Source organism: Hylobates moloch, unplaced genomic scaffold (assembly GCF_009828535.3).
Source record: "Hylobates moloch isolate HMO894 unplaced genomic scaffold, HMol_V3 SCAFFOLD_2, whole genome shotgun sequence".
NCBI classification, from domain to species: Eukaryota; Metazoa; Chordata; class Mammalia; order Primates; family Hylobatidae; genus Hylobates; species Hylobates moloch.
This window is the reverse complement of record NW_026652277.1, coordinates 124,316,945-124,343,665: the sequence shown is the minus strand read 5'-3', so window position 1 is coordinate 124,343,665 and position 26,721 is coordinate 124,316,945. Positions and strand designations below refer to the sequence as shown.

Below are 26,721 nucleotides of genomic sequence, written 5' to 3'. Positions count from 1 at the left end.
TCGGCTCAGTGCAACCTCCGCCTCCTGGGTTGACGCGATTCTCCTGCCTCAGCCTCCCAAATAGCTGGGACTACAGGTGCCCACCACCACACCCAGCTAATTTTTTGTATTTTTTAGTAGAGACGGGGTTTCACCATGTTAGCCAGGATGGTCTCGATCCCCTGACCTTGTGATCCGCCCACCAGGGCCTCCCAAAGTGCTGGGATTACAGGCGTGAGCCACCGCGCCCAGCCCCTTACCCCTACGTCATAAACTTTAATGACAGCATTGGCCTAAATCCCTGATTAAAGTAAAATTGAGTCATTTTGTAGTGATGATTTAAAATAGAGTATGTAATATACTCATAAAAATTTTAAAAAAATTAATGGAGTATGTAATATGGTTACATTGTCACCAGTTTGCTAAATTTACAAAACACAATTGTGCTGACTTTACTGATAGGGAATAAAAAAGTGCCCATTAATTTAAAGCAGAATTACCCCAGATGACATGAACACACCATCTGCACCTGTCAATAGCAACACACTAGTTCACTGAGTTCCCACACAGAGGTTAGGTCATTCTTATGTTATTTTAAAATGACCATCAGTGGTTCTCTGGGTATGGGCCTCAGACCAGCAGCATTGGCAACACCTGGGAACTTGTTAGAAAAGGAATTCTCAGGCCCCATCCCAGACCTACAGACTCAGTCTCTGAGGATGTGGCCCCCACAGTCTATTTTAACCCGCCCTCCAGGTGATTCTGATGCAAATAAAGTTTGAGGACCACCACCCTAAATTTATTCTCTCCCAAGCACCATCAATTCACTCCCTATTAGCTTCATTGAACACATGTTGCATTGAAATCCTGTAGGCTGTGTTAATTCCTTTGAGATCTTAGATCTTTTCAATGAAAGGTCACATGTATACATGAGAATCATCAGCTCTACTGAACTAAGTGCAATCACGGCCTTTCAGCTTGTGATTTTTAGCCTAACACTATTATAATAAAATAAATGTTTGAAGTCAGCCTATGGCCAGATTCTGGCCAAACTGGCCAACCCCTTTGAGCTTCTGGGTTTTTTGTTTTTTTTTTGTCTGTAAAACTGGGGAGAAGAGAAGAGGGAGAGGGGATAATGTAGACCTCATAGGGCGGCTGTCAAGATGACAGGAGATGCTGTACTGAAAGTGGTTAGCACAGCAGCTGGCACACAGTAGGGGCTCTCTTACTGTTACTACTAATAATACATTCATCATTTTCAAAAGTTATGAATAGATTTTTCCCTAACTAAAAGACATACACATTACAATAAAGAAAATAAAGGAAGTGACCCTTACCTTTGATATCTAAAACTAAATTTGGCTTCAACTTGCTATAAATCCTGCCATCGGACTTCAAGCTCCAGAACTGGCTGTCAGCATTCTGGTCCAGGGCCAGGCCTAGCTTGGAGCCAGATGTTACCAGGCTGCCCACAATCGTCAGGCAGCAGTCTTCTGCTATCTGCTCAGTGGAAAAGACAAGATATCTTAAATATGTATGCAGCTGTAAGTCTCATAGCAATTATTTCTCTGGTTACATTGAGCTTTAAAATTATCTTAGTTCCTAGCTTCATTTACCCCACATGAGGCAGTTCAGACAATAAATCGGACAATAAGTATTTATGCCGTTTATTTCAGATGACACGAATGATGGAAAAATCTCAATGTTTGTGCATCATAAGAGACTTCTGCCCTTTGCAAGACTATCTTACTAGTAGGGAAAGCCTCAGAACATTAGAACTGCCCATCATATTTTTCCCTGTCATAAGTGACCATGATCCCAGGCAGGTTCTGTAGCTATATCGCCCTCTGACATCTCCAACTCTGCTTGGCCTGGCCTTCCAGTATATGACTGCACCTCTAATTTTGTAGCACTGGGTGGCTAAAGAGTATTTTATCATTTTAAATCTCGGAATTGCATTTATTAGCATTTGTCTTTCCTTCATGAGAATTAAAATTTTCTAAACAGGTATGCTTTCCAGCTATGAAAACAGAAAAATGCAGACTCACTAGAGGGTGTTTTAATGCAAAGATTTTGTGAGCCCTTCCCTGAAGTGAATCTACCCTTAATATATAAATAATGTATGACGGTCATGTTCACATGCCATTAACAAAAATTACTGGCCAGGTACAGTGGTTTACAACTGTAATCCCAACACTTTGGGAGGCTAAGGTGAGAGGATCACTTGTGAGACCCTATCTCTACAGAAAAGTTTTACAAATTAGCCAGGTGTAGTGGCATGCACTTGTGGGCCCCAGCTACTCAGGAGGCTGAGGTGGGAGGATCCCTTGAGCCCAGGAGGTTGAAGCTACAGTGAGCTGTGATCGTACCACTACACTCCAGCCTGGGCAACAGAGCTAGACTCTGTCTCAAACACAAAAACAAAACAATGTTGCTATAAAAATGCCTGTTAAAAGTGTATTATTGTAGGCCAGGCACAGTGGCTCAGGCCTGTAATCCCAGCACTTTGGGAGGCCAAGGCAGGTGGATCACGAGGTCAGGAGATGGAGACCATCCTGGCCAACATGGTGAAACCCTGTCTCTACTAAAAATACAAAAAAGTTAGCTGGGTGTGGTGGCACATGCCTGTAGTCCCAGCTACTCAAGAGGCGGAGGCAGGAGAATCGCATGAACCTGGGAGGTAGAGGTTGAAGTGAGCCGAGATCATGCCACTGCACTCCAGCCTGGCGACAGAGCAAGACTCTGTCTAAAAAAAATTAAAATAAAATAAAGTGTATTATTCTATATCGAGATGAAAGCACTGTGATAATCTAGGAGACTTTTTCTCATTGACCTATTGAATTCAAAGTTGTTAAATAACATCACTGAAATGTCTGTTAGAAATAACTGCTGAAAGGCACCATTTTCTTGGATTGTTTAAAACAATTCAAAGGCAGAAAGCTTCTTTTCATGATTCCATATTACAACTACTTCTGTTTCTCCTGCTAGCTCTTCTATGCATGTCCAAACAGTACTTCTGTTTACTGAAAGAATTCTCCCTCCAGCACAACAGATCCAATTAACGAGTTGTACTCCTTTTCGCAAGGCTGTGTTCCTTCTGCTGACTCACGGGGCACCAGGTTTTGTTTTGTTTTGTTTTGTTTTTAAAGAAAATTAGGAGCCAACGCTCAAGCTCATACAATCAAGGAGTAAAAAAGTTTTATCTACCATAGAAGCATGAGCTTCTTTCATAAAAATCTTACTACAGTCAGCTTTTAAGTGTCTGTTAATAGTAGGAATGATGCAGGAAGGACATGGGCCATTTTCCAATTTACAACGTATGACACTTAGGAAATGGACTGTGTAGCACACAGAGGGATCTCTTTACCCTTCATCCGGTTCTGTGGATTTCCCTAAAACAAACCAAGAGTGATTTTTGTTGACAGGGCTGGAGCTTATAGTTTGTTTCTGTAACAGTTACATTAAGGAAAAAGGGAAGAATAACAAACACTTCCTTTTTCTACTACTATATAAAAATCAAGCATAGAAATAAATATTCTATTTTGAATCAGTGCTATATTTACCTTTCATTTTAAGTTCCTAGACTGGTTCTATCAGAGCTAGGATATACTGTCATGAAAAAAACAAATTCATTTCTGAAAGTACTACAGGAATTGTGAAATTGCATCTACTTGAAGAAAAGATCAAAAGCATATGAAAGGATGAGTCACCTCCTAGCAAAGGCATCACAGGCCCCTGTGGAATCCTAAAGCTCACCCTGCATTTGATGCATCCTTCTTGATAGATCCAAATCTGATCATCGGCCCCGACATCCTCCATGACCTGTATCCTCAGAAGCTTCAGATCCTCCAAGTTTCCATTGGTTGACATGAATAACCCTGTTGCTTTGTTTCGAAGTCTGAAATAAATTCGCTTCTAGAAGACAAAACCCCCAGCAGTCGTTATACCAGATGTGCTGCTGGAAGCACTGAACAAGCATGAATATCAGGAAGAATCCAAAGTGAGATATGGATTAAGGGTAATTACCATACTCAAGAGTCTCAGAGGTTTTAGATTTTCTCAATGAGAAGAGTTTGACAAAATGTCAAAGCGCCTGAGGCAGGGTGCCTGCCTGTGGATAACTGCGTTTGATGTTCAGTTTGATGGCATTCTGAAGCAGCCACACCTCTTAGCACCAGAAACTGAGCCCAGATTATTGGGGCAGGGAAGGAGTTTATGGGGTGAGGCCAATTATAAACTTTGAATTAAAAAGTTGGATAAAAAGTTGGATTGCATTTACAAAAAAATTTCAGAGAAGAGTCTATACAGAGCATGGAGAAGAAGAAAATACCTGAACAAAAGGTCGTAGAGAACCTATTTGGCGACAGCCACTGAATTCATACCAATTAGGTACTTCTGCAGGTGACAATAGGAACTGTCGCCCTCTGTAACTGCCATATTCATAAGTAACCCATCTGAAAACAAAACCACAGTAAGTGGCAATTTTCATTTGACAGTGGACCCCAATTACATTTATTTTTACAATGCTTTCCATTTCTAGACTGAACTATATACTTTTAACATACATTGGGGAGAAAATGAAGATCTTTTCTAGAACACTTAAAAGAAGTAATTTCTTGACAAATAGCAAATTTTTGTTACATGAGTACTTATGTCAAAAAGTTACATTCTTGAAGAGAAATAGGTAAGTTTTTTCCTCCATAAAGCAATGAAATACTGTCTTTTAGTGGATTCCTCAGTTCTTCCTGGGAACTATTCATAAAGCAGCTTCAGTTGTAATAATGGATCTTTTAAGTTGTTAATATTTCCAAAGCTCTTAGTAGGTGCTAAATGGGGTTAAATAATAAGTTTTGTCTGCAATGAGAGTAATCTTTGTTAAATCTAAAAAAACTGCTAAGATACTCAGTTCCCTTCCGCTCAGGTGCTACTGCTGCACACCTGAGGAAGTATGGGTTTAAGCGCAGACTGGCGTGGAAGCAGCCCAGCGCCCTCCTCTCTTGCATATTACATCAAGGAAGAATGCACTCTACTTTTAATCCTGGAACTTAAATCCTGGATAAAATTTTATCATCTTATCATAAAAACAAAATATTAAAACCTACTGCAAAAAAATCACCCATAATTCTACCACCCTAATATTCTATAACTTTTTTTTCCAGGTAGGTCTCACTCTGTTGCCCAGGCTGAAGGGCAGTGGCACGATCACAGCCCACTCAACCTCCCAGACTCAAGTGATCTCCCACCTCAGCCTCCTGAGTAGCTGGGACTACAGGCGCACACCACCACACCCGGCTAATTTTTGTGTTTTCAATAGAGACAGGATTTCAACGTGTTGCCCAGGCTTGTCTGGAACTGCTGGGTTCCAGTGATCTGCCCGCTTTGACCTCCCAAAGTGCTAGGGTTACAGACGTGAGTCACTGCGCCCAGCTTCTGTGATATTTTTTTATTTTCTATTTTTTTTAGATGGAGTTTCACTCTTGTCACCCAGGCTGGAGTGCACTGGTGTGATCTCAGCTCACTGCAACCTCCGCCTCCCAGGTTCAAGTGATTCTCCTGCCTCAGCCTCCTGAGTAGCTGGGATTACAGGGGCCCACCACCACACCTGGCTAATTTTTGTATTTTTTAGCAGAGATGGGGTTTCACCATGTTGGCCAGGCCGGTCCTGAACTCCTGACGTCAGGTGATCCACCTGCCTTGCCCTCCCAAAGTGCTGGGATTACAGGCAGGAGCCACCGTGCCCAGCCTGGCCTGATTATTTTTTAAATAGATGTAGTCCACCCCAACATCTGTTGTACACAGGTAGACCATACCTATTGTTTTTGTGAATAAAAGAAAAATACTTTCTTAAAAACATGTATTACATTGATGGTACTCATTCATTTTTATATCTTATTCAAGAATTTTCGAAGTTGAGGGGAAAAAATCTTTCCAAGTTGACCTTTAATCATTTGTATAACATCTGCCAGTCATTCCCAGCTAAAGGAAAATCTCAACCCTGAGCTCCAAAATCAGAGGACTTGCTCTTTTTTAAAGGGATAAGTAAAGTCAGCTCTTTCTTACTTGCTAGACTATGAGAGGTGTTGAAGACAAAGTCCTTACCTTAAACTAAAAATCTGGATAATGAAATAAAAAATGCTTTACATATGACTTTTCTACAAAGGTGCATAATTATTAACCATTACAGAAAGAGAGGGTATATGTCAATTAGTTTAAGATAATGTAAGAGAGGGAGAAATCTGATCAATTTTTTTTTTTTTTTTTAATTAAGATAGGGTCTTGCTCTGTCACTCAGACTGCAGTACAGTGGCGTGAACACGGCTCACTGCAGCCTCAACCTACTGTGCTCAAGTGATCCTTCAGCCTCAGCCTCCCATGTAGCTGGGACCACAGGCATGTGCCACGACACCTGGCTAATTTTTAAATTTTTGGTAGAGGTGGGGTCTCACTTTGTTGCCCAGGCTTTTCTTGAACCCCTGGATTCAAATGATCCTTCTACCTCGGCCTCCTAAAGTGTTGGGAGTATAGGCGTGAGCCACTGTGCCCAGCCCAAACTTGATTTTTAAAATGATCTATTTTATTGAGTCAACAAGTAGGTAACTCACATGCCACCAATAACCTGAACAGAGCGTATTTGCGTGTTGAATCCCAGGGATCGGAGATTGACAGTTTCTGCATTAAGTTCAATCTTTTTTCCTTTGAAGTCTTCTCTTTCAAAGAGAATAATTGTTGGTTCAGAAAATTCCTGTTGAGGAACAAAAACAATGTTCTGTTATTCATCTTTGTTAATAATTCAAACTTATGTGAAAATCATCTTGTTACAAGGACAAAGCACAAAAAATCTGCTAGATTTGGCCTTTCCATAAACTCCTTTTCCAAGGGAGCCTGGACGTTTATATACTCCAAGCTAGAGAGAAAGCACAGAGGGGCAGTTAGTTTCTCCATTGCATAGGAAGGCAGGTAAATACAAAGTTTGTAAAACAGGACAAAAAAAAAGAGAAATGAGTATATGCTGGGAATATCAACACTTCTGACGGCATTTATTTTTGACTTAGCCATTTTCACTGGGACAAGGAGGCGCTGGAAAGTCATGGACATAAATGTTGAGGGTCAGAGGGCTGTGGCATCTGATGTTTAGTCGCTTAGTGTACAGTGGTATTGCCTAATCAGGGAACCTTCCTCTTGTATATATTTTCAAATGTCTTTTTTTTTTTTCTGTTCATCACTAAGACAATGATTCTGTGTACTCATGCTCCCAAACTTTCCTATAGGAATCATTGTCAGGAGGAGAGAAAAAAAACAACAGGATGGAAGTTCTATGTTCAAACTGTCAATTATTTTAAAGAGGACAACAGCACAAACGTTCACTGTTCAGCAAAATGAAAAGTCGGCTTGGCCGGGCGCGGTGGCTCACGCTTGTAATCCCAGCACTTTGGGAGGCCAAGGCGGGCGGATCACGAGGTCAGGAGATCGAGACCACGATGAAACCCCGTCTCTACTAAAAATACAAAAAAATTAGCCGGGCGTGGTGGCGGGCGCCTGTAGTCCCAGCTACTCGGAGAGGCTGAGGCAGGAGGATGGCGTGAACCCGGGAGGCAGAGCTTGCAGTGAGCCGAGATGCGCCACTGCACTCCAGCCTGGGCGACAGAGCGAGACTCCGTCTCAAAAAAAAAAAAAAAAGAAAAAAGAAAAGTTGGCAGCTTATGCCTGTTTTTTCAAATTATAGACACTTTTGATTCTACATTAATCTCTAATGGTAATACTGCTAAGATCATAAATGATGCATTAAAAAGCATGTGGGAGGCCAGGCACGGTGGCTTACGCCTGTCATCCCAGCACTTTGGGAGGCCGAGGTGGGCGGATCACTTGAGGTCAGGAGTTTGAGATCAGCCTGGCAACAGGGTGACACCCCATCTCTACTAAAAATACAAAAACAAAACAAACAAACAAACAAAAAAATTAGTCGGGCGTGGTGGTGCATGCTTGTAATCCCAGCTACATTGGAGGCTGAGTGAGAGACTAGAGAATCACTTGAACCTGGGAGGCAGAGGTTGCAGTGAGTCAAGATCACGCCACTGCCCTCCAGCCTGGGCAGCTGAGTGAGACTCCATTTAAAAAAAAAAAAAAAGCATGTGGGGATTACGATTCTTTCCCTATCCTGCTTAAAGTTTGTGGAAAGGGTGCGGTACCTTACTGCTTCATTTATGTGGGTGTGTCCTGACTTGTAAAAAAAGATTTTGTCCATCAGTAAACAGAGCATGTTAGTGTGTAGAAGTAGTTTGTATGGTCTAGGAATTAGTTTATATAAAACATACACGGAGGAAAGAAGACAAAAATTATAGTAGTATTACTACCTTGCACTTTTATTGCACTTTTGAGATGGCATGCCCAAAAATGTTCTAAACACTTTAGTATTAAAAAGCAATTAAATAATTTTGAAGTAGTAAGTCACAAAGATATGTAGTCTTCATATGGGTAAAACATTCATTTCCTCACAATTAAAACATAAAAAGATGTCATCTATAACCTCAGAGTGTTGTGAGCATAGTTGTGGTTGAGGGAAGGCATTGAAATTTTCAAATATATACTTGTAGGTAGCTTTTAGAATTCTAGGCAGAATAACAATCAAAGTCTTATTTCATTACTTGTAAGCTAATGAATCTTACTACCTAATTTCATGTTTCATTGTTACTATTTTCATGTCTCAGTAGCATTTTTGCTATTTAAACAGGCAGGCAGGGATGAGATGAAAACCAACTCACATATGTTCTTCCTACTTTTAAAACTAAAATGACCAACTACAAGGCCGGGTGCGGTGGCTCACGCTTGTAATCCCAGCACTTTGGGAGGCCGAGGCGGGCGGATCACGAGGTCAGGAGATCGAGACCACGGTGAAACCCCATCTCTACTAAAAATACAAAAAAAAATTAGCCGGGCGTGGTGGTGGGCGCCTGTAGTCCCAGCTACTTGGAGAGGCTGAGGCAGGAGAATGGCGTGAACCCGGGAGGCGGAGCTTGCAGTGAGCCGAGATTGCGCCACTGCACTCCAGCCTGGGCGACAGAGTGAGACTCCGTCTCAAAAAAAAATAAAAATAAATAAATAAATAAATAAAATGACCAACTACGTGTGTTTAAAGCTTTTTATGAGAAAGCAGTTACCAAAAACTAATAAAAATGTCAGAAATGATGGATACTTCCAGACTTTAATATCTGAACATGATCTTGCAGTTTTGTTCTATTGAATATTACTTCCACTACATCAAACTGAAAGATTTCTGTCCAAAAGAGGGCACTATAATCTGGATTAGCACATAGTGACAAACTGGGAGAAGTCATTTGATTGCAAATCTCTAAAATACAGAGTAATAATATACTAAAAACCTATAGGGAATTTCTTCAATAATAACAACCAAAGATAGAGGAAGCCAAATTGCAAAGGATACAATACACAATTCGCTGAATAGAAAATGCAAATTATAAATAAGAGATACCAGCCTCACTAATAGTGAAATACAGATTAACCCAACAACGACATAATGCTTTCTGCTCATTCTATCAACTTGACAAAAATTAGAATGAGAGAATATTCAGTAATGGCAACAATGTGTACTGCTGGTGGGAGTCTCAAGTGGTGGGATCTGGCAGTACTGAATGAAACTGCCTATTCTTACATGTGAAATCCAGTAATTCTACTCCTAATGTATAGTCCCAAGAGACTCCCACACAGGTCCGTAGGGATATGCATATGAGGATTAAGTGAGTAAAACAGCGTGTACCAGTTAGAATCAATAAACGATGTACACAGAGCCAAATGGACAGTTCCATCTCCAAGCCCTTAACTAACTTTAAGAGCAGGTTCTACCAGCTGGTTACGTCACTCTGACCATCAGCTATGTGAGGCATACATTTCTGCAACAGTATTCACAATGACATACTTACAACATCTATAAAACGAAGAGACTTGAAAGTTGCTCCAGGCGGGCATCCCATTGCAGACAGACAAGGATAATGGCCTTCTTCCAATACATATTGATTACCAGTGAAATTTTCTCCATCATATACAACCCAGCTACAATGGGAAAAACCACACACATGCACAGAGTATGCAACTTGAGCACTCCTATTCAAGAAGTCTCATTTTTAGAGGTGGCCTGCTATAAAATAAACACAATGCTTGTGGCAAACAGAGTTCTTTCTTCAAAAATATTTGGATATTTTTGTTGCATTTCTGCTTGTGGCAAATTAATATTCATAATAAGTCAGTTAACTTTGCATTTGGGAAATAAACTTCTTTCTCCATGTTCTTTCTGACTTCCCCAGCCTCCAGCCTTCCTTGCTCTTCTCATGGGTGCCACCCTTTGCTCGCCAGTGGAGCTTCAAGCCCTCAAGTCCTCTTTGAATAATCCTTCTTCAAGCTTTGTGACTAGTTCATCACCAAGGCCTATTGATTTGGTCTAGTGATTTCCTTCCAAAATTTCTCGCACACTCCTCATCCTAATTTCTAATACCTCTGCACTGGGCCAGGAGTCAAAATACTATATTGACTTAGACAAGTCACTTAGCCTCTCTGGTATCAACATTATTCATAAAATGGTGATTTGCCATGCTTCCGTAGAAGTTTGTGGGTTTTTTTTTTTCCTTTTTCTTTTCTTTTGGCAGCGGAGGGGGACAGAATCTTGCTCTGTCACCCAGGCTGGAGTGCAGTGCCATGATATCGGCTCACTGCAACCTCCACCTCCCGGGTTCAAGCAATTCTTCTGCCTCATCCTCCTGAGTAGCTGGGACTACAGGTACATGCCACCACACCTGGCTAATTTTTGTATTTTTAGTAGAGACGGGGTTTCACCATATTGGCCAGGCTGGTCTTGAAATCCTGACCTCGTGATCTGCCCGCCTCGGCCTCCCAAAGTGCTGGGATTACAGGTGTGAGTCACTGTGCCCGGCCCTGTTGTTGTTTTTAACCCAACAAATGCCTTTTGAGGATTGTGTGTCAGGTACTTTTCTATTGCTGGGGATACAGCAGAGAACCAAAGTCCCTGCTCTCCTGAAGTTAATACTCTAGTGAGCTGAGACAGGTAATTTTCAACATGCACAGGACTGCTGGTCATAAGCAGGCAGGGGATAAAGAGGAGTGGGGATGTGGTAGTGGTATGTCCAACAAACTAGGAAGCTTTACTGTCCATCTATGTATTTGCTTTTTTTGTTTTTTCCTGAGACAGAGTCTTGCTCTATTGCCCAGGCTAGAGTACAGTGCTATGATCTCAACTTACTGCAACCTCTGCCTCCCAGGTTCAAGCAATTCTCCTGCCTCAGCCTCCCAAGTAGCTGGGATTACAGGTGTGTCACCATGCCCGGCTAATTTTTGTATTTTTAGTAAAGACAGCGTTTTGCCATGATGGCCAGGCTGGTCTCGATCTCCTGACCTCAAGTGATCTGCCTGCCTCGGCCTCCCTAAGTGTTGGGATTACAGGCATGAGCCACTGCACCCGGCCTCCATCTGTGTATTTGAATGCAAAGTCAGTGCTTTTTTGCTAAAAAAAAGTACTAAAGGATAGAATAGCATTATTTCAACCACAAAGAACCACATGATATGTAACTACTATTATTAAGTGAGTTAAATCCTCAACACCTCTTGCACAGATTGCTCCAAGGCTTTCCTGACCGAGTTTCCCTGACCTTGGGCTCTCCCCTCTCTATGAAGCTTTTGTACAAGGATTGTTTCAGCATGGCACTTTGAGCCCACTGCCTTTGCCCTGAGTCTTGTGTTTCCCGTGGAAGCCATCTAAACTCAGTGTGCTCAGCTTTGCTTCTCCTCCCAGTACAAAGGCCTCCCAGTGAGCCGGACTGGTGTGCTCCCTGATTCGCATGTCCACCAGCTCCACTCCAGCGTGCACTTTCTACCTTCCTGTTAATGCAGAGTGCCGATCCTGTCCTTTAAACAATCCACCTTGGGAGGTACCTGGGATTAACTAGACCCCAACTCTCCCTTTCTAGATGATGGAAAGACATACAGAGTAAAGAATCTGCTCTGAATTCCATTACACAATGCGATGATCTTCAGCTTCTCCAACCAACCCGAAGCCCGCGAACTCTGGCGTCTGGTTCTCAGATGTCGCGAAGCACGCCATTGGACTAAGATGGTGGTTTCACATAGTGCCAAGCACCTAACAGGCATCACTAAATACTTGCTGATGTGTGAATTCTGTTTTACTCCAGTGATTCAGCTCTGCCAGGCCATCGTTTTACATACCTGCCTCCTGAAACTCTGCAAGACTTGGTAGAAAATGAATCATCAATTTGACTTGTTGTTTCTTCAAAACTTTGACTGTGACCTTGAAACTGTGGTTCTGAAAACAAGTGAATCTTTGAAAAAGTAAACAGAAACACATAAAATTATTTTCCTAAACACATGAACTAATTTAGCCTTTGAAATGATGACCTAAACATGACCTGTTGACTTTTGTTACAGTAAACTGGTATGAATTTTATAAATCCTTTAATTTTCCATGTCTACATTCATGATCAATTAGAAACATGTTAGCTGCACCATTCATGACTATTTAATTCAGAGACATCAAAGTAAAATGCAACAACAGAGGTAACTTTCCATAGAACACCCTGTTGTGAAGCTGTGAGGCATTTTAAAGCTTTATTGTGGCCAGAAATCATTGTTCATCAGTTCTAACATTAACAACAAACAGTATTTTGGAAAGACATAGTGTAGTTTCCTTCCTTCTCAATGGAAGATACTTGCTGACTTATCAGAATCCTGTAAATGCCAATAAAGGAGGCTATAGTGGTGTTTGTTCCTCTATAATTATGGCTCTGTGAACACTTCCATTAAAAGGCCTAAATAACAAATGTACACTCCAGGTGGTGTTAAGAATCAGCATTCAGAAAGCGTGAGTGAGACCATAAAAAATGTCTAGTGTCGACACAGCAAATATGAAAATTCATTTTACCATCACAATAACTAGATGCTATTGTTTGAAATATTAATCTCAATGTATTAATATAAACTGAGTCAATGTAATGATATAAAATTCAGCTTTATACAATAAGAGCATTTTATAAGAATTATTTAGACATGGGTCAGTACTGTCAATTAACCATTAAAGTAAACTTAAATTTTATTTTTTAAATACAATTATGCTTTCAGGCATAAAAATGAGTAAAACTAACAAAATGTCCCAAATGTCTGATTTTTTTTTTTTTTTTGAGACAGAGTCTCTGTCACCCAGGCTGGAGTGCAGTGGCACGATCTCGGCTCACTCCAACATCTGCCTCCTGGGGTTCAAGCAATTCTCCTGCCTCAGCCTCCTGAGTAGCTGAGCTTATAGACACAAGCCACCACACCCAGCTGATTTTTGTCTTTTTAGTAGAGACGGGGTTTCCCCATGTTGGTCAGGCTGGTCTTGAACTCCTGAGCTCAAGTGATCCGCCTGCCTTGGCCTCCCAAAGTCCTGGGATTACAGGCGTGAGCCACCACACCCGGCCCCAAATGTCTGACATTTGAAACATAAATTCAGCTTGTCAATGGAAGGCCCCTCATATATTAATATAAAAGAATATTTTTAAAGTTACCTGATTTCGTCTCCTTGGGCCAGTGAAAGAATCCTAAAAATTTTTAAAGGAAGGAGAAAAGGAAATGAATAGAACAAACACATTGAAAAAGCTTTTTTCTTCTAGATTATTAGCAATTACTGCTAAAAATAAACTCAGAATATTTTCCATAGCAATTACTATTACATGAACCAGTAACACACATTAAGGAAGTCCAGAATTCAGTTAATTATTCTCATACAAAAATATAACTCCTTACCAAACATATAGGTTGAACAGAAGAGATCTTACAATTTTTGCCTCCCCAGTCCTCAAAACTGGTATAAAATCCTTTATCCAGTATATACTGTTCTCCTGTGAAGTCAGGATTTTCATAGGCTACCCATCTAAGAAACAAAAGCAATAACTTGTTGTTCATATTTTACATATAAAACAATCACATATTTGGATAACTATGTATCATACAGAAACTTTGTTTTGCCAATTGAAATTTTAATTTTTCTGATTCTCCATTAACCTTTAGAAGCAGATGGGTTTGTCTATAGGACCAATCAAAATGGTAAGCCAGCAGAGAAAAGGGAATGCTTATACACCGCTGGTAGGAATGAAATTAGTTTAGCCGCTGTGGAAAGCAGTTTGAAGATTTCTCAAAGAACTAAAGATAGAACTAGTATTCAACCCAGCAATCCCATTACTGGGTATATACCCAGGGGAAAACGAATTATTCTACCAAAAAGATACTTGCATGTGTCTTGTTTACTGCCGCAGTCTTCACAATATCAAGATGTGGAATCAGCCTAGGTGTTCATTGATCAATGGTGGATTGGATAGAGAAAATGTGGTACATATAAACCATGGAATACTATACAGCCATAAAAAAGAATGAAATCAAGTCTTTTGCAGCAACTTGGATGCAGCGGGAGGCCACTATCCTAAGCGAATTAACACAAACAGAAAATCAAATACCAAATACTTATGAGCAAGAACATATACTTATGAGCGTGTTCTTGCCCATAAGTGGGAGCTAAACATCGGTTATGCATGGACATAAAGATGAAAAAAAAAGGCTCTGGGGACTACAAAAGGAGGCGGGAGGGAGGGGGGTTTGAAAAACTACCTATTGTATACTATGCTCACTACCTGGTTGACAGGTTCAACCGTACCCCAAACTTCAGCAAATCATGCAATATACCCATGTGACAAACCCTGCACATGTACCCCCTGAATCTAAAATAAGAGTTGAAAAAAAATTTAATGCAAAAGAAATGGTAAGCGTAAGAGTATCTTGACATGAACTTTTTGGTGTTCTCGCTTATCAAATACTATTCCTTGAGAAAGCTACAAAGGCAATACTTCTCTGTGCTTTGTTTTTCTAATCGTATTCTAAGGAAACAAAACAAATAGGACTTTCGAGAAGAACCTACTTCTTTTAATAAACAATCAATAAATCCTTTCATTCTCAACCTTAAAATATTTTTGCAGAAAGATCTTAGGAAGCTGTGTCTATTTACACAACAAACCACACTGAAAAAGAAGTTAACAGAAGAAATGCTTTTAAAAATGCAGAACTAAAATATTGTTTCCACCAGGGTTTCCAACATCACATAAATATGTAATAATTAAATAAACAAAATTGAGCAAAGTCACAGAAATACTCAAAATAAATCTCTCTTGGAATGTTTTCTATTTCTCTTTTAAGTGATCTACACCCAGAGGAAAATCAACAAAACCAATTTAATGATGCTATTTCCTATGCAAAGATAAAGTCTTTGAAAGGAAAAGGTTTTTCAGTTCTGTTATATTAAAGAGATACTTAATACCATTATATTGAAGACATTAAGTATCTCTTCAGTTAATTCATCACTCTCTTGATCCTTTCAAAGCTTAAAGGAATAATATCTATGTATGTATTATGTAGAGTGATCAGAACTTTGCGAAATGTTTCCACATCTGTTATCACATTTAATCTCCTAGGGAGGTATTGGTGTTCCCATTTTACAGATGGGAAAAACCTAAGACACAGTAAGTTAATTCATTTACCAGGTGCCAGGAACTAGACTGGCACTAGATATACAAAGATGAAAAAGACAAAATCTCTGTCCTCCAAAGCCCACAGATGGGTAAGAAGCATCACATGGAAGTATTTGTTGGTATTTGTTTTGAATGGGATGACTTGTCCAGGGTGACACAATCAACTATGGGCCAGAATGTGACTGAACCTACCTGTCCTGAGGCTCACTAGGCTCTCCTCACTTTGTGACCCAACCTGCCATGTGCCCTGGAAAGTTACCTTTCATTTACTGTTCTAGTAAACCATGCCTAAAACAGTCCACACACTTTATAATTAGGGCAGATTACGATTTTACTATCCAAAGGCCTGATTTAAACAAAAACTCAAGTACAGTCATTACTAGAATATGAACAGCCATCAAGGAAAAAAAGAACACTGCCAAAATCTCCAGTGAGAAGTAGCTAATGATAGCCAACATCTGTGCACTCACTCCCGGCCATCCAAATGGAGAAGCTGTTGTACGCACCACTCAGTCTTTCAGGAAATACAGCCCCCTACCACCCCCCTCCCCCGATTTCAGAACCTCACTAGCAATTTTTAAAACCTATTCTTTTTTTATATTTATTTATTTATTTATTTATTTATTTATTTAGTAGAGTCAGGATTTCACCATGTTGGCCAGGCTGGTCTCAAACTCCCGACTTCAAGTGATCCATCCACCTCAGCCTCCTAAAGTGCTAGGATTACAGGTGTGAGCACTGTTCCCGGCCTAAAAACCTATTCTTTATCATTGAGAGGTGAGGAGATACGAGACCTGGCTCCACCTGTGGCCATGACATTAACTTTCAGATAACTTTGAAGAACTCACTTAACCTTTGTGAAAGTTCGTATTTTCAAGTGTAAGTAGGGGAGTGGGCCAAGGTTCCCGGGCTGACCAGGTGATGCTGTACAGCACACGGGTACCCGCATGTGCTGCCTCCACCCGCAGGGCCTCAGGCTTTACCCCCAGCGTGAAAGGAAGCAACAGTAAAGCCAAAGCAGGGAGCACTGCTATGTGGGAGGAGTGTCTGCACATCAAGAAAATCTACGTTACAAACACTAGGACTTAAAAAAACAACTAACAATTAAAGAAGTAGAGCCACGTCGAAAAAAGAGTTCTCACCAGGGCTCCGGGTCTGTAACAAGTAGAGAGATCAAAGGGTTAAAGGCCTTTCTGTTTGACTTCAAGGTTTGGAGGGAAAAAAGCCAGTGAGGTGGGAGGCTGAATGCCAAGGAGAGAGGGCAGCCCTGGAAGCAGCTTTAGCCAATACTCTATTCTTCTTACTAACAAGTATGCGTACTGTATTTTCCTATGAAACTAAACTACTTGTAAGTAAATACCCAACACCCAGCTAAGCCTATCTCTAATTCACTGAAGCTGAAGCTGGAAAACAATTTATTAAGATGTGACTTGAACTGACAGTAGTGTTGTTTTCCCTCCAAGATACTTGATGAATCACCCATGAATACAGGGGAGTGGGGGAGGGGAGAAGCCGCAAAACCCAGATCTGAGATTCTCTGCTCTATGATCCGAGAGTCTACTTACAACTTACACTTGGGGCTCTTAAGAAAAGCCCTCCCTGTCCTTGTCCAGATGTATTCTGTACACATGAATCAACACTCCTCTGTTTAAAGACTTGTGGGGAGATGGGGGAAAGGCATGTACACAAGTACTAGCAGGTCCCAGCCTGGTGGAATAATTGCTCAGAAGATAAGGGTAGCAGGGTAAACCTGCCCTTCTGTGGAAGGCCAAAGGAAAAAGAATTTAAAACAACAACACTTTTCGTTTTCATCTGAATACCAGAAATATTTCATTTTGCTCCTATATTTAAAAAACTAGCCCAGTTTCCACTATTTGAGCAAGAGTATAGCATAGAACTAGAAACTGATAAACAGGGAGTTTCTTTCCACATTTCCAGTAAGAATCAAAAGCAGTTCTTAAAAACCTTAGTTGCTGGTTTCATGGGCATCCTTCCTGAAGGCTGTTCTCTGTTTCAGGGCTAATGATGAGTTTACTGCCCAGGGGATGTATTACCCATGTGATGGTGAGCCTCCTGGGAGATACTTTCATGGAACAAGAACTTCAGAAGAGTTATTTTCTGACAATGCATGCCATACTAAGAAATAAAGAACCAAGCTAAAATACTTAATTGCCAATAAAAATAAAGCCATTAAAATACAATAATTTTCCTTTGAAAGTATTAAAAGTGAATAGGTAGTCCTCCTCCATCATCTTGGCTCATCTCAGCCTTCCTATCCTATCCCACAGGCCTAACTCCAATGCCACCTCCTCCACAAAGTCTTCCTTCCCTGTGTCCAGACTGGAAATTAATCTCTCTCTGCTGTGGATTCCCAGAGCATTTAATCTGTACCTCTTTTGTAGCAATAATTATGTTTTACATAAATACTGTAACTTCTTTGAGGACATAATACAATGCTTTGCACATAATAGACCTCAATAAATACTTGTCAAATGACAAATCGAACAAAATATGAGGAAGCACCTGGCCCTGGTAAATACAAAAGCCCTTCCATATGCAAAGAATTTCAAAGGAAGCGGGGTGTGTGTGTGTGTGTCCATGTATGTGTATGTACCTCCCTTCAACTTCCCCCTTCTACCAAAACTTAACTGCTACAGCCAGAAAAAAAAGCTTAAGCCAGGAAATGCAATTAGAAATGACTAAAAATAGAAACATATAATAGCAGCACTTTATAAAGGAAACTGATTTCAAGTAAGCAAGGTCTGGGTTAAAAAGGAAAGGAGATTGGCTCAAGGCACAATAATTCTACCTGTGTTAATAGCATCATCTACAAAATACCTAAGGGAATTCATTCTACCCAGCATCCTTTTGCTTCCTCCGCCAGGGTGGATGACTAGGCTCTGACTAACAGAACCAACACAACTGGTGAGTATCAAAATGTGCAACTGTTTCACCAGACTAAGTTGGTCACTATGTTTTCCTCCTAAATAATTAGCTTTAAAGGCAATCTAAAATACTGCAGAGCCCCAGCAACATTTCAGATAACTTGTACCTCATATTTCAGATGACTTCTGGCTTTTGCAACAGGCTACTGATTCTAAAATGTTAGGTCTCCGGAATAGGACCCAAGAGTAGGCATTTCCTGCTAAGAATGGAATACCCAGAAATCACTGATACTCTGCCAAAATGGCACCACATGCAACGGCCTAGACAAGAACTTGGTGAACAAGGTTTTTTTTTACTTTATTTACTAAGAGTAAAAGTTAAGCATGTTCATCAACTTTTAGTACATTGTACACACATTTCAAATATCCAGGGCTATTGTGGGAGGCCCCATGAGATACAGTGGGGTTGAGGCTAGGATGATTCAAATAATCTATGTCACTATGACAACAAAAACCTAACACCAAACACTTTCAACATAACCAACGTCACATTATTTCATGTAACTATTTGAGAATACTCTCACTTATAACAAATTAGAATAGACATTAGCCAGGATTATAAGAATAATTATGTAACTCCCTATAAGAGCCATCTGCTGTTTTTGCCCATTTGGCATCTATCTCCCCACTCTTTCTGATGTCCCTGGGGAACCACCAACCCCAATCATATCTAAGTGGCTCCTGTGGGATAGACCCTACATCTCAGCCTGGAAATGGACACGTAGACCAGATGCAGCTATCTCTGTGGCTACGGTGATTGGTTCAGGCATGTGCACATGACCCAAGCCTAGGAAAGCAAAGTCAAACATGGAACTTGTGAGAAAAAGAGAAGCTCTTTCCACTGCAAGAAATGAGCTGGGGCCAGGCATGGTGGCTCATGCCTGTAATCCCAGCACTTTGGGAGGCCAAGGCTGGTGGATCACCTGAGCTCACGAGTTTGAGACCAGCCTGGGCAACATGGCAAAACCCTGTCTCTAAAAAATTAGCCAGGCCTGGTGGCACCCATCTGTGGTCCCAACTACTTGGGAGGCTGAAGCAGGAGAATTGCTTAAGCCCAGGAGGCAGAGGTTGCAGTGAGCCGAGATGTTGCCGCTGCACTCCAGCCTGGGAGACACAGTGAAACTCTGCCTCAAAAAAAAAAAAAAAAGAGGAGAACAAAAGCCAAATGTGGCCACAGGCCACCAAACGCAAAGGGCCTACCTAAAGTCAAGTTAACACAGAAAAAAGCCCAGTCAAGACACAGAGACCAAGTTCTGATAGTGTTTGATCCCCTGCATCCAGCCATGCCTGAAGCAAAATCTTCTCCAGGACTTTTTAGTTACTTAAGCCAGTAAGTTCCATTTTAATCCCTTGAGCCAATTTAGCTTGGCTTGCAGTCACTTCATCCCAAAGAATCTTGACTAAACATCTTTCAATAAAAACTTGCTTTACCACTAATAAAACAGTCAACTGCTAACTCCACATACATAGAACAATTATTTTTATGTCAAGCTAATAGTGAAGAAATATACTGGAACAGGTGTAGGACCACAGGAAAATCTAATGGGACTTTGACCCAGCCTCAGGTTTATGTTAGATTACTATTATTATTATTTGATCTCCATCATTTAAAAAATTCACTATCTTTCTGTGCAGAACGATAAAGGAAGCAGATCTGTAGATTTCTATCATGACACCCAAAGCCTAGCCCAAACGTAAAAAGAAGAGATGGTATGAGAAAGATTTTTAAAGAGAGTTAATGAAAATATCATGACAGCAACTATTAAATGACTGATTTAATGTTAAGCTGTTGAGATATTTGTGTATTGAATGCCTACTCTGTCATAGACTCTTACCAGTTTAAAACAAACCAAGGTAAAACCCATGTTTAAAATTCCAATTGGATTATTTCACTTACACTCCACTCAGTACATTAATAGACTGTGTCTTCACTCCATATCCAGTCTCCTTTAAATTAGCAACAATTCCCAATACATCAATACTGGAACCTTTGGATCCAAAGTTTTTTTCACTGTACATTATCATGTGAGCATTTGAAAAATCCTATTGAGAAAAAAAATTCAAAATTCAAAGGCTAGCCATTTATTATCCAAAGAAGACCAAGTATTAGCCATTAGCTTGTCCTTTACTTACACCTAATATAGGTCGTAAAGAGTGAAGCTCTCCATTGTAACCTCCCCAGGCTTTCCAGTCCCTGTATTCTCCTTCTTCTAGCAAATACTGATGACCTGTAAATCCAGGCTTCTCATATGCAACCCAACTGCAACACAAAGAACATGAGGAGTAGTCATTTCCAGACACGTTAACATTTTTTCAAGATACACATCAATTTCATTGAAAAATACAAATAGTTATAAAGCTAGACATGAACTTCTGCTTTATTATCGTTGGAATTCTTGAAAATTTAGGAGAATAACAGAATGGCCCCAAGAAAATAACCTAAGAGACATATAGGAGAGTTGTATAAAAAAGGGAAGGGGAGTGTGTGTGTGAGTGGTGTGTATGTGTGTGTGTTTAATCAGGGCTGAGTCAAAAGAACCTCAGCAAGCAAAACTGGATAAACTCACTTCAAATAGTAACGAAAATATTATGAATAGTTGGCGATGTACAAGAGCAATTTCAGTGTGCACTTCCATGGGAAATGTGCAAGATCTATAAAATGCAAAAATATAAAAATCAGAAAGCGAACTATCAAACCATTCAATAGCTCGGAGCATAATTCTAATAAGCAAGGTTGTACATTTGATCAACTTGAACAGGCCAATCAGCCTTCCTTGACAGAGTTTCGCTCTTGTTGCCCAGGCTGGAGTGCGATGGTGTGATCTTGGCTCACTGCAGCCTCTGCCTCCTGAGTTCAAGTGATTCTCCTGCCTCAGCCTCCCAAGTAGCTGGGATCACAGGCATGCGACACCACGCTCAGCTAATTTTGTTTTAGTAGACATGGGGTTTCTCCATGTTGGTCAGGCTGGTCTTGAACTCCTGACCTCAGGTGATCCGCCCACCTCGGCCTCCCAAAGTGTTGGGATTACAGGTGTGAGCCACCACACCCAGCCTCAAACTGCTTTCTTAAATCCAGTCACGATAGGCTGAGGAGAATGTGGACATAACTGTCAAAATTCACCATACTATAGAATCAGGAATGTTGTTTTTAGGGGGGAAAGGGCACATTTATTACTTAATATTTAGGAAAAAAAAAGAAATCCTAACAAGTCACCCATGTACTTACATGCCTCTTAGAACTTTCACAGACCCCACTGACGTAAACGGCAAATGATCGCCTCCAGTCGCCTCTTCTGTTTCACCTCCCTCCATGACAAAACTACGCATTTCTGTTTCTAGTTCCACACATTTTCCTTCAAAGAAAGGCTTTTCATAAACAACTACCTACAACAGAAATGAGACATACCAGTAATCTGTAAGAAGTATCCCAACAGCTTAACATTAAATCAGTCATTTAATATCACTAAGTCCTGACACACAAATTAAAATTTTCTGGCTGGGCGTGGTGGCTCACGCCTGTTATCCCAGCACTCTGGGAGGCTGAGGTAGGTGGATCACTTGAGGTCAGGAGTTCGAGACCAGCCTGGCCAACGTGGTGAAACCCCATCTCTGCTAAAAATACAAAAATTAGCTGGGCATAGTGATGCACACCTGTAATCTCAGCTACTCAGAAGGCTGAGGCAGGAGAACTGCTTGAACTCAGGAGGCGGAGGGTTAAGTGAGCCGAGATTACATCACTGCACTCCAGCCTGGGCGACAGAGTGAGATTCTTGTCTCAATACAATACAATACAATACAATACAATACAATACAATACAATAAAATGTTCTAATCATATTTTAAAAAATTAACTAGGTCAGGCACAGTGGCTCACACCTGTAATTCTAGCACTTTGGGAGGCCAAGGCAGGAGGATCACTTGAGCTCAGGAGTTTGAGACCAACCTGGGCAATATGGTGAAACCTCATCTCTGCTAAAACGAAAAAAAGTTGGGTGTAGTGGTACATGCCTATAGTCCCAGCTATTCAGGAGGCTGAGGCAAGAGGATGGCTTGAGCTGGAGAAATCGAGGCTTCAGTGAGCCATGATGGTGCCACTGTACACCAGCCTGGGTGACAGAGCAAGGCCTGGTCTCCAAGAAAAAAACCCTAAATAATGGCATCTGATAAGATAGTAAAAAGAAAAAAAAAATCAGCGTTTTTTTTTCCCTAATGTGGTATAGCCCAAAGCCATGGTTCCAAACAGTTTTAAAATAATTTATATACAGATAGATATATAATAAATATATATACACACATATATATGTATATATATAATTGATATTTAGAACCACATAGAAGGAACCAGAGGATTCTAAAGTAGTGTTAAAACTGAAAATTGAAAAAATTTATAGTGTGTGGCATCGATGTGGGAATTGGGAATAGCAGAAAGGGTATTTTGGAGTAGGGAAAGTTTGTCTTGAAAAAGTTTTTTCCTGGCTAACTGGCAAGCAGCAAGAAGCCCTGCATTTAGTAAATACAACTGCAAATTGTTAACTCAATATAACAATGACCCTTCTGAGCCATGGCTAAATGTACTCTTAGTGATAACCAGTGCCATTAGCATCATCTTCCACCCTGAAGGATGGCATGTGTAAGTTGGCAACTTCCTTTGGCTGCATTTATGTGTGATAGAGGTTTAATATGAGAACTCACATAAGCGATATCTTCATAGAGATGGAGTGGGAATAACATTAAGTACATATATATGTGTATATGTTTAAATAATTGCATATACATACATACAAAAATACATATATATTTTTACCTTTGGATCTGTAGGGAATTCAACTTTACGGCCACCCTGAAAAAAACAACATAGTAAGAAAAATAGTTTTTCTCTGATACATTACCATTTTATATTAGCCATAGCAGTTTATAGTAAGCCATTGGATTTCAGTGTGACTACGTTCCGGTTTGTTTTAACTTACGTGAGATAGTTCTAAAATTACCAACAATACAGATGAAGACACGGGGAAGGCAGGCTAGAACGGAGCCTTGCACAAGCAGTCTATAAGCTGATCTGCGTTGTAGGAGTGTTTTTTGACCTAGTAAGTTTTTTTAACTTGGAAAATTTATATAAAAATCCATACTTCTCTTGAAAAAGCAGTTCCAAGAGCTGACATCTCTGGACCCAGATTCTCCCAGGCCGCTGTCTTTGGCTTCTGCATTTAACGATCCTACCCTCAGTTCATCCTTCAGCTGGGCACAGGCCCGGGGTTGCCGTCTCTACCATTCCCTTCGGTTTAACTCTCAGCCATTTGTATTTGCTGCCTGGCCCCTGCAGGTATTTGATTTTGCAACCAGGGCTTACGAAACTATTATGTGTTGAAGTTCACATAATAAGATCTGGAGGACTCATGGAATAATTAGATAAACTGTTAAATAAAATTTAAAACATCCCAAAGGATGAGTCTATGGGGGGTTGTTATAAAATAAAAAACTCACTAAAATCAGAGAAATGGTATTACACTAAAAAGATATTGCACAAAAATATTAAATAGGTCAAGAGTTTAAATCAGCAATGGGAAAGTTGGATTTTAAAAAAATTAATATATCTTTAATAGCTGTTTTAAAAAAGTACCGCCAAGGATGCTCAAAGGCACCAAATGAACTATAATTATAAAAGAATGTGTTGGCTTCCTTACCTTTTATGAAAAAACAAGCAAAAAAAAAAAGAGGAAAAAGGAATGTGGCTGATATTATCAGCAAACCAGAGATTATACAACTAAGCACATGACCTTTTCCAAAGTAATCCTGTTCGAACACCATAGACTTTGGAGATTTTTCATCATCATTACAAACTGCTCCTAAAACCTGGACGAATTCTTTCATACGTTCACAAAACTAACAAAACTTTGTTCATTGAAAGTGAGTTTAATTTTAGAAACAAAAGCCCAAATCATTTGCATTAAGACCAGCAAACATACAGATAATTAAACCAAATACTTTGGAAGGAGGGGTAAAATTAACATAAAAAAATTGTCTTCCTAACTTTCTAATTTGTCTCAAACCGTCTCAGAAGACAACTGCGAAGTGCAGTTTCGAAAACATGTTTGTAAAATGGGAGCCTCATCTCGCTGCGGGCATTTAGAGAACAACTTCTATGCTGCAGCACACACTGCGCTCAACACTGGGGACAAGACAGATGTGGCCTGCTGCCTCCCAAAGCTGACAGTCTAGCGGAAGAGACAAAGAACATAGCAAGACAGTGGGACAAGGGAGAGGAAGCACAAAGCTCTTTCCACAGCAGATACTCGGGAGGACAACACTCATTTACTCATCTGGTCCAGCCCCAGCGACCCCCAAGCCACCACCCACTCGTGTCACGGCAGCCGAGCCAGTCCTCAGCGTGCCCGGCTCTCTCCCAGGCTGCACCCTGGCTCACACAGTGCATTCACCGACAGCTCCATTTAAAAAATCATCCTGCTAATTTTTTAAGACTGAATTTAATTTAGCATGAAGCTTTCCTAATTATCCCCCCTTTCTGTCACATCACCCACAACTTGGAATTGTATGTATCTTTGTCCTGTTTTTCCACCAATGTTTAATTCTTCACTTTCCTCACTTGTTAAACCAACACTGGGCTGAAGCTTTGTGCACCCATCTGCAGCTCTGCAGGGCTGAGAATGCCTTAAAGACAAAGGACATAGTCTTACCTGCCTTTTTTTTTTTTTTTAATCTATAGCATCTTTCGAGTTATTGTTTCCATGATTTCTACTGAGCAATAGGTCCAATCTACTACAAATTTGTTTCTTAAAAGTCAGCTTTATTGCTTCAAAGTCACACCCTGTGAATTACCACGTCAAACTGACAAAGAATCATCACAAGAACATTTGGATTTCATTTTTACCATTTTCAGAGGCCGCATGGATCCAATATATGCTGCTTCTGTATCCCAGAAGGACAAGTCAGGGTATTCACCAGGTTCCAGGATGAAAGGAACACCCTGAAATCCAGGCTCTTCATAAATCAGCCACCTAAATAGCCACCATGGAAGGAAAGAAAGGGAGCCAACTCATCATTTGTTTCGGTTTTTCCTTCTGTCTGGTACCCAGGATGAGAGGAAAAGAACAGGAGAGGATACGGACCCACACAATGAATGGCTGGACTCAGGTGTTAGAGTCACACTAGACTCAAGGAAAAATAAAGCCACTATATGCTCCTATTCTTGATCTTTTACTTTTCTCCTTGGCTGGCTTTGTCCCCTTATTTTAATTTATATTATTAATTGCTCCAAAGTTCCATCTAATCATTTGTCATGGTGCCAAACATTAGTAACAGCTAACATCTCCCTAGAGCTTACAAGGAATGCCACTCAGAATTTCATCTAATCCTCACAACATTACTATGAGGAAGAGAAGCTATTGTCCCCCAAGGCCACACAGCTATAAGTATGAAAGGCTGGAATGATTCAAGCCGATTCTAGAACCAGGTTCCTAATCAATTTTTTTTTTTTTTTTTTTTTGACGGAGTCTTGTTCTGTCACCCAGACTGGAGTACAGTGGCTTGCTCTCAGCTCACTGCACCTCTGCCTCCTGGTTCAAGCGATTCTCCTGTCTCAGCCTTCCAAGTAGCTGGGAGTACAGGCACACACCACCGCATCCGACTAAGTTTTGCATTTTTTTTAGTAGAGGGTTCTCACCATGTTGGCCAGGCTGGTCTCAAACTCCTGGCCTCAGGTGATCCGCCCGCCTCAGCCTCCCAAAGGTGCTGGGATTACAGGTGTGAACCACCAGGCCCAGCCCTAATCATTTTTGTGATGGCAATTTTTCTCATTGCAGGAAGTGCATTGAACACAGTTTACTCTTTTCACAGTTACTCAGGATCATCACTGTGAGCATTATTTAATACACAGTGGTGTCCTCAGGGGCTCTGAAGGTCTGTGGGGCTGCTTGTTCCCAGGCCACAAAGCTTTTTGAGTTCTTGGTTCTGATTGTTATGGCTTTTCAATACCACACCCTTCTATCAGCTTGTCAGCTGTCGCATCTGCTTCAGTTGGGGAACCAGCAGTCCCACCCTCCTCTAATGTGCCAGAAATCAGGAAACCAGAAAACCATGCCTACTAGCCCTGTCTCTAAAGTGTACAAGGTCTTCTTGTAAACATCTTCGTTCCTGGGAAGGGTTCTGAGAAGGTGAGGATGCTGAAGAAGTGACTTTTCTATAAGAGA

At 40.7% G+C, this 26,721-nt stretch overlaps 1 protein-coding gene across 1 annotated transcript in view; it reads right to left on the bottom strand.

Moving 5' to 3' along the window:
• The window catches only part of CRYBG1 (crystallin beta-gamma domain containing 1), a 208,559-nt gene that overhangs the window by 5,708 nt on the left and 176,130 nt on the right, over positions 1 to 26,721 (bottom strand). Inside the window, exons 9-21 of the mRNA XM_032155957.2 lie at positions 25,404 to 25,530; positions 23,319 to 23,354; positions 21,741 to 21,898; positions 20,648 to 20,774; positions 20,412 to 20,557; positions 13,798 to 13,924; positions 13,560 to 13,592; positions 12,226 to 12,338; positions 9,915 to 10,044; positions 6,582 to 6,721; positions 4,310 to 4,433; positions 3,736 to 3,894; positions 1,317 to 1,479 (exon numbers count right to left, since the gene is read on the bottom strand). Coding sequence (XP_032011848.1) covers positions 1,317 to 1,479; positions 3,736 to 3,894; positions 4,310 to 4,433; positions 6,582 to 6,721; positions 9,915 to 10,044; positions 12,226 to 12,338; positions 13,560 to 13,592; positions 13,798 to 13,924; positions 20,412 to 20,557; positions 20,648 to 20,774; positions 21,741 to 21,898; positions 23,319 to 23,354; positions 25,404 to 25,530 — 1,583 coding nt within the window. The remainder of the gene's footprint in view (positions 1 to 1,316; positions 1,480 to 3,735; positions 3,895 to 4,309; positions 4,434 to 6,581; positions 6,722 to 9,914; positions 10,045 to 12,225; positions 12,339 to 13,559; positions 13,593 to 13,797; positions 13,925 to 20,411; positions 20,558 to 20,647; positions 20,775 to 21,740; positions 21,899 to 23,318; positions 23,355 to 25,403; positions 25,531 to 26,721) is intronic.